We start from the raw sequence: 12,549 nt of genomic DNA, 5'->3' as shown, positions 1-12,549 counted from the left end.
TGAATTGAAATGCCGTTAATCCATTCTGAACCCCCAAATTTTTTTATTACATGTTTTTAAATAAGAAAACTGTACTTATAAAAACGAATATTGTATAAAAGCACAATAGAACATACTGCAATAAACTGGTTTTGCAGATGTTGCGATGTTTGCTGCATAGATAAAGAAAGAAAAGATGAAAAATTTGAGAAATGAGAGACAGTGGCACCACACACAACATGGAAGTGAACTAATGCCTATGTCACTAAGTCATGTATTTTTCTATATGCTAGCCTGTCAGACATTGGAAGAGCAACGAAAATGATGAAATTACAGCAGTTTTTCATCATCATTTTCTTAATCTATGGTTTGCTGTGGCATTTGCTAAGCCAACTAGCAGTGGGGTATCTGAAGCTGGTTCATAAGGAATTTAGCTCTCAAATGAAAGTAAAAAATTGGCCGAGAGATGGCTTGTATCTTGAAAAATTCATAAGTTGGAACACTTGTAAGTCAAGGTACCACTGTATAAAGTATGTTTTATAATTATTTACAACAATCAGTAAATATGTTTAGTACAGAAATGTTCTGCTTCATTAAATGTCTGAAGTCACTCTAAAATGCACATGTCCTCTCTGTTGCCAAGGGTGAGTAATATGCCAAACTTCACTTTATATATACATTTTCTCCGCACTAACTCTGTAGATTATATTATAGTATCTGAAACAAATGGTGGCTTCTTGCATTAGGATACATGGATATACAAGATATCCCACAGGCAATGCAATTATTTTCATTATACCATATTAAAGATGGGGGAAACAAATCAGAAAACTGATATAGCTCAAGCCTCAATCTTAGTAATGTCATATAGTATCAATGAACTATTTGAGAAAAATTTTAAAATATCTCGATTTATGAATGATTTCCAAATTTTTAAAAGGAACTTTGTAAAATTGAAGAGTATTGTCTTTATAATGAACATGAGAAATTATTTATTGTGACATCGTCGCAATGCCGGACCTCAATTTTTCATCACAATGCACTTTAATAGTGTCTTGCCCCTGTACATCATGCTTGTCCTATTAACAGTGAAGTCATGCCGGTCATGTATCCAGAAAATTCAGGAGAAAATTTTGAATTGAAATAATGTGACTTCTGTCCCAAAGCAGAAGTTTGTATGTAGTTAATTGGGGTCTCCTGCCCCTAAGTGTTTCATATCTGGTCTTGACTGTCATCTATGTAACACCATTCTCAATATTAAGGTCTACAGTTTTTTCAAATTGCATCCCAATAACAGATGTTAAGATTACTATATAGTAAATAATCAATCATTATTTTGATTGAATTGTTAACCTGAAGGGAGAAATCATTGTGGGCAATAGAAAAAAAAGGATGGAATTTTGCAGGAATAAATGTAAAAAATGATTTGGCAACAAATGAATGAGTAAGTAGGATCACCTCAAAGAATCTGCCATTACCACATTTACAAAAATGTTGTTAGGTGAGATATCTCGTCTTTTGGTATTGGGTCGATTAAGTCAGTTCAGCAATTGTTACAAAGCAATAAATGGACTGTAGTGAAAAAGGAATAATGTGTTTAATGAAAGGTAAAAATTAATCTGACATTTAGGAAGGCAGAAAGCCCAAATATACAGTTGTATTTGCCTATTATGATACAAACTGGGAACGTAACAAGTGTGATAAGGCATCGGGCCTTTTGACTTGTGAATAATAAATCGGATTTAAAGAAGGATATAACAGCATGTTTTTTTAATTTTTGGAACCTAACCCCCCTTTTCGCACTAGTTCTTTGTTTCGTATAACACGGCAATTTTTTGGAACGTAACTCCCGTGTTATAGGGGGGTTACCCGTACTTATTTCTATGCCATATGAGGTCAAAACGTAGCCACAGAAAGTGTTATTTTTTTGTTTATATGTTGGTAGTATGTTATTTGTATAGCCACTTTCAGTAATACGATATATATGTGTTATTGTTAAGGCTAAATGTTTCCAGATTTTGTAATGTATGTGGTGTGAAGTCTGTGCAAGAGAAAACTACAATATAAATACTAACAATAAAGTAACTACAAAAATCTACAATAAAGCAAAATAAATACTTTGTTCATTCTTCAAAGACACTGTATTTTATTAGTTTAGAATATTTACTAATTTTTTCAGTATATGTAGTTTGTATGTTATGCAAAATATGCCGATGTATTATATTATATAGTTTTATAATTGATATAGTATTTTCTTCATTATTATTTGAAAAACAAAATGTTTGAATTTTGTATTTTTACTTCAATTAAACTACTTTGTTTTCATTACAGATATCTAGTATAAAATATCTTGTTTAAGTGTGAATATAAAAGAATAAATGAATTTGCTAGTTGATTTTTTATTATGAAAGTTATAATAATTAGTAGAAGTATGCTTTTAATTAAAATTTTAATAAGATTCAAATTAAGAATTTTATATGTATATATATTTAATTTTTTTTATTTAAAATTTGAAATCAATAGATGGGAGTTCTGTTAGAAGTAAAAATATTACAGTTAAAATTTCTCCAAGTGTTACAAGTAAGTGATTCATTTTAATAAAAATTACATAAAAATAATAAATGTATCAAGTTTTGGAAACGATTTAATACATTTAATTATTAAGTATTGCTGTTTTCTATATTTAAATATATTTTAACCAGTTTTGATATTAGTTTTAACTAATTTAAATATTAAAATCATATATTAAATTAATTGCTTGATTTTCATAGAATGTTAGATATGAAACTTTTGAATATACAAATAGTATTTTATGTTGTTTATTTAATAATCATATCTGAATTTATTAAAGTTGTAATGTGCTCCAGTAAGTAAGTTGTAAGTTTTAATCCAACTTGAGCTGTCTTCTGCACATTAAAATTAAATTGTATTTGGAAGTAAAAGAATCAAATGTATACATTCAAATTTACAGAATATTTCAACTATTCAAAAAAACTACAACAAAATGACACTTTTATATATATATATATATATATAAATTTTTGTCGTAAAATATTACACATATACTGATGACCGTTTGAAGTATAGAATTAACAAAATTTGCAATTTATCATGATACAAGGAGGTGAATAAGTGATGGCTTTGAAAACCATGCTCATTCACTACTTGTATTGTAGACATTTCTTTCATTGATGATTTGGAAGTTTTTGCTGGCCATACATTTACATTGTAAGTCTGTTCCAGAAATCTTAGGAATGTCAAGTCGTGTACTTTTCTTTACTGATCGAAACTAGCCTGTTTCATCTCTCGCCAACGTCCAGTGATTGAACCTTTGGAAGTGTGAGGAGTTGGTAGCCAAAGTTCATTGGAAGTGTTCTTTTAATTAGAAATTTAAAGAATGTTGTATAAATTCATATAATAATAATTGTTAAAAAATTTTAAAAATTTGAAGAAACTAAGTGGTTTTCAGTTTTGTCACGATACCAGGAACAAAACATTCTTTCTTCACAGAGATGACCTTTTATTAGAGACTACACTTCTGCAAAATTATGTAAAACAGTTAAAACGTTCACTGAAATACAGCTTGATCCTCACACCAAAGGTTAAATAGCAGGAAGGAAAATTCACTGAGTATGGCATTATTAATAGTTTTTTATTGCTAGCGCAAGATCAATTGATTTGTCGAATTTTGATCAATTATGAGCAGCAAGATTCACCTAAAACATTTCAGATAAAATGCTACATGTAAGTTGTATGTGTTTACTTAGTGTAGCTTATTAAGAGAGAAGTGAAATCTTTTCTAATAAGTATTTGAAAGGAGGATATTTTTTATTTGAAAAGATATTTAGACATAAATGGAATGCTTGTTTGACAAAAATATTGGTAAAAATCATTCTTTTCTGTAATATATCTAGGAATATTATTTATTATATTATATTTCTATCTAGGAATGTATATTTAGGAGTGGATGTTCATGATATACAGTAAAATCTGCTTAGACGACCACCTACTTTTGACGTGCACCTGTCAAAGTGAGCAAAAATTTCTGGCACAAAATACTTTATACATAGTCTTTGTATAAGTTACCCGTATTAAACGACCACCTGGGTAACGCGACCACGGGCATTGATTTTTGGTTTGAGACAACATACAATAACTGTAATAAGCAGCCACTTCCGCGAATATATCTGGTCTAAACTATTTTTTGAACCCGTCTCAAAAACGTTTTCCCCTTTTAATATAATGAATTAGTCTAAACTGTTGTTCAAACCCACCTTGGGCACTTTTCCCACCCTTGAAATTTTGTGCAGGTGTTAATGAATTAGTCTAGTTACGGGGGAAATTCACTTCAGTTTGTTTGAAAATGTTCGAAAAACAAAAGAAATGCAAAGTGCTGTCGTTATAAAATCGTGTAACGCAAAATGCATATTCAAAAAACAATAAACTAAATGCATTAATGCAAAAATCAGGTTTACAGGCAACCTTTCTTTTTTGATTCTGCATTGTCATTGGTGTAATGAAATTGTATTATGGGAAGAAATAATAAAATTATTTTATTATTAATTAATAATTTTTCTTATTGAACTTAAGAAAATATTAAATATTTTTTAAAATACAGTATTTTTAAAGTTAAAATAAGATTAAACTATTAAACTAACGAAAACCAAAACCAAAGTGATGGAGAGATACGACCCACTTCTATATTGATGACGTAATACATGTAACTGAGGAGCGAACAAAGAAAACCAAGTTAAATTAATTAAGTCGGAAAAAGGTAGTGTGCATTATAATCAAGTAAATGCATATACTCTAATATATTGGTATTAAATTGTCTTATAAAATCACAACTTTTGTTAATCGAGTTATCCAATAAAAATAAAATACCAATAGAGGTCTATCGTTGAAAAAATTTGCTTATTTTTGCTCATCTCAAGTTTTGCTTAGTAGAAATGGCTGAAAAGTGTGAAAAATATGTGCGGAAATACGGTATTACAGCACCACCTGTTTTGGACGACCACCTGTCTAAAAGACTACTTTTTGAAAGGAACCATGTATGGTCGTCATGGACAGGTTTTACTGTATTTCATATTCTTATATAACCACAATTTCTAAACATACTCTCTCTCCTTTTTTTTAACTTTCTGTATGATTGTAGCTCTAGTATTTAGACTTAAATTGATGAGTTTTGTATGTTTTTCTGACTTAAAAAAGGAGATTGTTTATTCTTTTGTGATTTAATTCTTTGTCATAATAATTTGTAACATTTTGTTATAATGTTTATTAGTAAATTATTATATACTATAAAACAATTAAATGCATTTTTATTTTCATTTTTTTTTAAATATTTATTTTTTTTTTATTAGAAACTGAATATTATGAAGCTGTCTTTGAAGCAATTTGCTTTTTTATTATATTTTACGTATTATCAGTTGTGATTTCTGCAGTTTATTATATTAGGTAAGAGAAATATGTTTATAGAATAACAATATTATCTAGTTACCAATAATACCAAGTATTTGATAAGGTTTGAAAATTCTTTTATCAGAGTTTTCCACATTTAATTACTAGTAATTTTAAATTATGTTGTAATTGAATTTAGTAACAAATGACAATGTCTCTAATTGTAATGGTAAATTTTCTTGCCAATAAGTAATCTAATTAATCAACAACTTAGTCCTCTAAGTACGCAACAACGGTGATGTGTCTCTACCGATAATTGTGGTCTGTTTAATAAGTGCTGTTTATTTCTTGAGCATTTCTGAATATTTTAGATGACAAAGGGTGTTTATGTATGGTATGTCAGATAAGCTCTGTTGAAAACACATTCACATTTTAGTCTGATGCAGAGGCTGTAAGAGTAGTTCTGGTTAAGTGCTTTCTGAATGAATTTTGATGTACATTGATTCTAATCTGTACGGATTAGGTACCACTAATATATTTATAGGAGCATCTTACCCTGCTGTCGCATTGAATATCTCTTCCAAGCATTGTATAAACACCTGGAAGAGATGTTTGATCAGATGAATCTTTTTCATTTTTAAGTAAAGAGTCAACCATGGTTTTCCTATTATATGCAATATAAACATTGGATTGTTGTAGAATATCCATATATATGCAATTCAATAGTTTGTTATAAGTGAACATTTTGAAGGGCATAGGCTTTTTTGACCCACAATTCAAATGAGAATGATATTGTCTTAAGTGGCAAACAAAATCTGGCCAGTATTCCAATGTTGTAGCCAAACGATAAATACAGCCAAGTGTTTGTTTGTTTGAGAGATACATTAGAACAAGTAGAAAAAAGCTCTTTTTATCAGGCTCCTGAAGGTATTTGGTGGATCATGAGACTAAAAAAGAGGGTTGTGAGAAGCTTTTCAATAGATGTCGGTGATAAGAGTGCCTTCCTTCAAAGTAAAGAGGAGATCCAGGAAATGGACGTGTCTGTTGTTCTGCTGCTCCAAGTTTAACATTAACCCATAAGAGTGTTATTGATGGTATCAAGGAAGGTTTGGATAGGAGAAACATAGGACCAGACAGCAAGGTTGTTGTTTATGTATCTGGAGTAAGGAAGGATGTGATCCTCAAATGCAAGAAGTACCTGCTGTTCTAAGCATTGAACGACCAGTTTGTATAGTGAACTCGTTGGTAGGCTCCTAGACTGTAGATACGTAATGTTTTCAAAGAAGAAGAAGGAGGAGTGAGAGACGACATGTGCCAGTTCCAAGATAGAAGAATGGTATTTGTTCAAATGTTCATTTGAAAGTAGAAAATCATATATTTATTGATTTGGCTCAATTCTAATGGAAGAAAAAAGTAATTGATAGTCACAAACTTTAAGGTACACGTGTTAAAAATGAAAGTCTCATAGTTATCTTATTAATTAAAGACTCTGGTTCTGTAACAACAAATGGAAATGGCTGGAGGGACTCTGTAATGAAACAATTGCAAATCCTTTCAACATATATTGTAAGTGATGCAGATTTATTGGCCACATGATAAAGATGCAAACCTTCCTTATGGATCTTTGCAAAGGCAAATATGCAGTAGTAGGAGCTGAAACCTGTAGCATTTCTCTTGAGTGAGTGGAGTACTTGTAAAATGTCAGACTCTGAAGTGAAGCTTTTTTCAAGTAATCCTGTGGTACAGTTACACATTTAGTTTCATGTATGTAGTTAAAGATTGCTGTCCTGTAAGCAGATAACAACAAGACTTTGATTTATTACAGGATAGGTCCATAAGACTGGTCGTGTTGAGTGATACATTTACATTGTTATTTTAGCCAAAGGCTATGAGGGAAAAAGTGCACAGACTCTTTTTTATCGTGTCATCAAGCTCCTTAAACTTATGCTTAAGAATCTGGTTGTTGCTTTGTTGTAATTGTAATGATGGTTCATTTTGTTGTCTTGAATAGGTATATAGTAAATACCTAGTAAGAAACAACAACAACAACAGATTTATTTAGGTCATACAAGGGTACATGCCCAGCTCTGCATAGCATGACTGAGCAGATAAAATCATAGGTAATTATTACATGAGATTTCCAGAACAAATTTATCTATATACAGTTACACTATTTACAGGGATACTCACAAAATGCGACATGACTTGGTTAGCCACTTTGAGTCTGCACTTCACATAGTAGATGGTGAGTTCTTCAAATGATGAATGCGGAATATATAAAATAATACAGTATCAAAGATTGTAGTTGCAAAAATAAAAAGTGGTGCAACACAGAAGATTGAACAGTTCAGGCATTGGAGTTACAGTGCTGACTGCCTAACTTTGCATATAGCTGAATGGTTTGACCTGTGTAGTTAATGATTGTAGCCTGGGACTGATCTGATATAAAAGTAATTCTTGATAAGCTGGCAGAAGGAGTCGTAATTTGTATGAGAGACAAGTTCTTTGTAGTCCTGTGACTAGGTTTCTCCATTGCTGTCCACTGAAGTTCTCAAATAATGCCATTCAGTCTTGAGCATCAGGCAGTGGAAGATGTAGTGCTAACTGCTATCTGGCTCATTGGTTATTGGACATTGATCAGAGTGGTGCAAGTCAAAAATGCTTGAGGTAAATGGGGAACCTACTGTGGCCAGTGAGGAACTGATTGATTACATGATTTATGATGACTCAGCTGTTCTTTAAGTAGTCCTTAACATCTGGGATGAATGGATAATCAGCCTTATCCCAGCTGTTTTTGCCAGTCTTGGACTAGCTGTTGTCAAAGTTAGTCTCTGACAAAGGATATCAGTTTTTTAGAATAAGCCAGTAGCAGGCAGTAATTGCTGGTGGCTGACTTAACGAGACAGTCTGAATAATAACCGCTGAATAATAATTAAATTTTGCATATTAAAAAAAATTATTGTGAAGCAAAGATGATAATGGCAATAAATTTTTTTATACAATAATTACACATATATAGAGAAACAATTAACCAAAAATACAATAACAATATCAGAAGAAATAGACACAGTTCATTGACCAGTATAACAAAATTGAACCTTTTTTCATTAAGACCCATCCACAATAAATGTAAAAATCTGGAGACAAAACAAGACCCTTTTCTTGGATTGAGAAGCGTTATTTAGATTTTGTTTTAATTATTTAATGAATTAAAATATTACTTAGTTAGAGAAATGAAACACACAATTTTTCATTTACTTTTGAAATTGGTAGAAAAAGGAAATAAAACTTCCTTTCAGTTTGTCTACTTTCCATGGTGAGATCTTATCTCACATGTTGATGATACATCTGCTAATTTGAGTCACCCGTAAAATCACATTGCATGTGTAACAAATTAACACTCAATTAGAGGCGATTTTGGGATAAAAAGTGTAAACATCCTGTTTTCATTGCACTCTCCCTAAAGTTACCTCCATCTAGTCTACCCTCATCAGTTCTCGTCGGTCTCTCTCAGTATCTCTGAGAGAGACCGACGAGAACTGATGAGTCCTTTGGCGAAGATTCTCGATTGTTGCTCTGCCATCAGAATTAGTCTGCGCTTGAAGACATCTGACTATTATCAAGAGGTATTATGCACTTATTGTAAACTCTCTCTCGGTCAAATAGAGGTATAATTAGTTAGTTTATTGACCTAGACTTAGATATATAATTTGATCTCTTTGTATTTAACCTCCACTTTAATGAGTAAAAATAAACTTTTGTTATTTGTTAATCTGGTTTGAGTAGATTTACTATGAAGATCAGTCACCCTATCAATGGATTCACAACTCTTCCATTTGAACATATGTCTAGAGATATTTATAATTGTGAGTTAGGATGTGAATTCTAACTATCTTAACTGGTATCAGGAGCCTGACGTCAAAGGAATCTCACGATCTTGGAAACAAAATAAGTTAGAACTTTATAGCCATCCACCGACAATATGAGTGGGCCTAACTGTCCCACTTTCATACAAAGAGTGTTAACTGTTCTTACAAAGAGTGTTTGTACAAAGTTTTTAACTGCTGTTGGTGTCTATGTGAGTTTTTTTTAAGTGTAACCACTTTTTAATGTGGACCATTGTATATGGCCAATGTCACTAGGTATGGACATGTATCAGGCTATTTTTCTGCCACAATCAATAACAACATTAAGTAATTTGGTATTAGAGGTAGGCATTAGGTGCCATATCTTATTAAATTTAATAATTATAATACCTGGTAAATTAATATTTTATTAAATAATTTAGAATATTCTGGAAGATGCTTTGGGTTCAAGTCCCACTCTGGGCCGATTCTTTTTCCAGAATATTCTAAATTATTTAATAAAATATAAATTTACCAGGTATTATAATTATTAAATTTAATAAGATATGGCACCTAATGCCTACCTCTAATACCAAATTACTTAATAGTGTTGTTATTAATTCTGGTAGAAAAATAGCCCAACACGTTATGGCAATCGTTTGGCTTTACAGAGACACGCCTCAAAACTTTGCCAATCTTTACTTCAGCAATGAAATAGTATGGATACCACAACCTTTGAGGGGATTGAACATTTCTCCTCATTGGTATCAATGTGTGGGTTATTGTATCTGTACCTCACAAATAAAAGATGGAAGATAACAAATTTTTTAGGCCACTTCATTGGCCCTCCTCACTTTAAATGAGTTTATACATTTGATAAAAGAACTTAAAAGAAACTCTGATGACACCATCAACATTTAGAATGCTTCATATTTTAAATGTGTGATCTTTTGAATTTTGTAAGTAGTTCACTGTAGAAAGTTCTTTATTGAATGTACTGTACTGTACAAGCTCATTTAAAGTTTTAAAAAGATTCTGTAGCCTGAAGTGGCTGAAATTGTTTATCATCTTCCATTTATCAAATATCTATTAGAAATCTGTAATGAAAGAAGTAAGTAAAAGCAACTTGGGGTGTCTAATTTATTGATTACTCTAATATTTTCATGTGTGCAATATGATGTGTAAAATTCTTATATGTAACATTGTAACCTACGAAGAGTTATAATTTGCCGAACTTTAATTAATATGCTAAATTGCAATAAAATCATCGTACTTTGTGTTTCAGCTTCTTTGTATTGCTGAACTTCTTTGACAACCTGTTTAATATGTAAATTGTAGTGACATTAGTGTGAAATTTTCACCTGTTGGGAAATTTGGAAGTAAGTTTTTATTGGCGAAGTTGAAATTTTATGGTTAGGAAAGTATGCACATGAAATTTGGTTACTTTTGGTCAACAGTTTTTTCCTACATAGTTTAAATACTACCTCTGTTACTGCATAATAACCAATTATGATTCTTACTAATACATACTGGAAATACAGATATACTGACTAGTATCATAATTTATATTATTATTAACTATTGAAAACTAGGTATACTTAATAAACAAAGTGAATGAAACCAATTTCCAGCACACTTTTATAAGAAAGCAAATGTTTTCAACTGTGTTAAATGGACATCTTCAGGCTAACTGCTTTCTTATAAAATTGTGCAAGAAATTGGTTTGCTTTTATTTATAATATTGTTCTAAATTTTATTTTTATTTGACTATGATATAATAACTGAATAATAAACTAATTTTGTTATCATTTATATTTATACATGTAAAAATGTTAAATTTGTATATTTTTTATTTAAGAGGTGGGAGAAATGCATCTGAAGCAAGCTTGCTAGATAGATCAGGTTGGTGTGAGTTAATTTTATTTGTTGATTCTGATATATAAAATATAATTGAAAACTTTTTCAAAATAGAACTGTTTTTTGTATAAAGCTAGATAATTACAATAATTTCATTCGGATAACCAATGAACGATATTTTTTTTTTAAAGCTGATTTTAACCTATATACTGCCATCATTGGTACTGTTAGTTCTTAAAATGCTCATGGCAAACTTTAGTCATTCAAAGCCACTTTACTTATATAATTTTAAAAATTTGCCAAAAATCCAATTTCCATTGTGCACATAAGAGAAAAATCACTTATATTCATTATGTTATGTAGTTTTTGACAGTTTAGTTTAGTATAATTAATATAAAAAATTTCTTACTAAAAAAAAGTATATAATGACTTAAATTTATAATGAAAAAATTACATCAGTTTGATAACAGATATAATTTTTCAATTACATATTTCATTCTTGGCACCATGCCAGCGCAAAGGAGAATATTCTTGATAAATTTGATAAAAATTGCCTGGACAAATAAATTTTTAAAATTTACGAACTTTAAAAAAATTTGGTAAAGTAGAAAAAATATAGATGTCTCTTTATGTTGTCCCTTTGCACACGCACGAGGAAAAATTAACAATTCTGTGGCAGAATCAACCTTTCATTTGTGTCTATCATCCACCTCAATATGTAAAACGTTGAAAATTATAACATAAGAAGACACCTATGTATTGTCTACTTTACTGAATTTTTAAAAATTTTTAAAATTTTAAAAATAGAGAATATTCTTATCTGCATTTCGGTATAATATTTATAAATATTTACTTATTTGTTTCTGAAATATTCCACTTTATATCAAACGGTTCGCACGTACTTCTTTGCTAAACTTAGATATCTCATCATAAAAATTAACAGAAAATTCAATTTTTATTGTAGACAAATGAAAAATATCAGTTATTTACTATAAACTGTAGTAAAAAAAGAAAAAGAAAAAAAAAAATCTATACAAATAAAAATCAATCACAGCATGTGTTTATTTTGTTTGCAAGAAAATAAAAAAATGTGAAAAAGCTATATATTCCCGATGCTATTGTCTGACAGAGGAATTTGATAAATCCCAAGAATTTGGCATTTATTGCAGGGTCCTTGGCATTTCTGAGCAATACATATACTGTGGTGTTTCTTCTATAAGCAATTGAGAAATTATTTGTTTTTTCTATCTTTCGGAAGATACTTCTGAAGTGTTTTTTGTATCTCACTGGCTTGTAAGTTGTACTTCTGTTTTATGGTGAGTGGCAGAATGCGTATTTGTTGATTAGACCCTTGATTATTGTAAGTGGATAAATTATGCAAGGTGAATGAATGATGTACTTTACTTTTTCTCTCCTACTTATTTTATTAGAAGTGTGTGTGAATGCTCTTTTTACAAGTGATTTTTCT

General features: G+C 30.4%; 1 protein-coding gene across 1 annotated transcript in view; it reads left to right on the top strand.

Annotated features, from left to right (window-relative positions):
• LOC136982589 (SID1 transmembrane family member 1-like) overlaps window positions 1-12,549 on the top strand; it is a 101,330-nt gene that overhangs the window by 16,845 nt on the left and 71,936 nt on the right. The window contains exons 7-9 of the mRNA XM_067279122.1: window positions 2,503-2,559; window positions 5,343-5,436; window positions 11,083-11,132. Coding sequence (XP_067135223.1) covers window positions 2,503-2,559; window positions 5,343-5,436; window positions 11,083-11,132 — 201 coding nt within the window. The remainder of the gene's footprint in view (window positions 1-2,502; window positions 2,560-5,342; window positions 5,437-11,082; window positions 11,133-12,549) is intronic.

The sequence above is a fragment of the Centruroides vittatus genome, unplaced genomic scaffold, assembly GCF_030686945.1.
Source record: "Centruroides vittatus isolate TY-2023 unplaced genomic scaffold, ASM3068694v2 contig_854, whole genome shotgun sequence".
NCBI classification, from domain to species: domain Eukaryota; kingdom Metazoa; phylum Arthropoda; class Arachnida; order Scorpiones; family Buthidae; genus Centruroides; species Centruroides vittatus.
The sequence above is the reverse complement of the archived record's forward strand: the minus strand, read 5'-3'. Positions and strand labels throughout refer to the sequence as shown.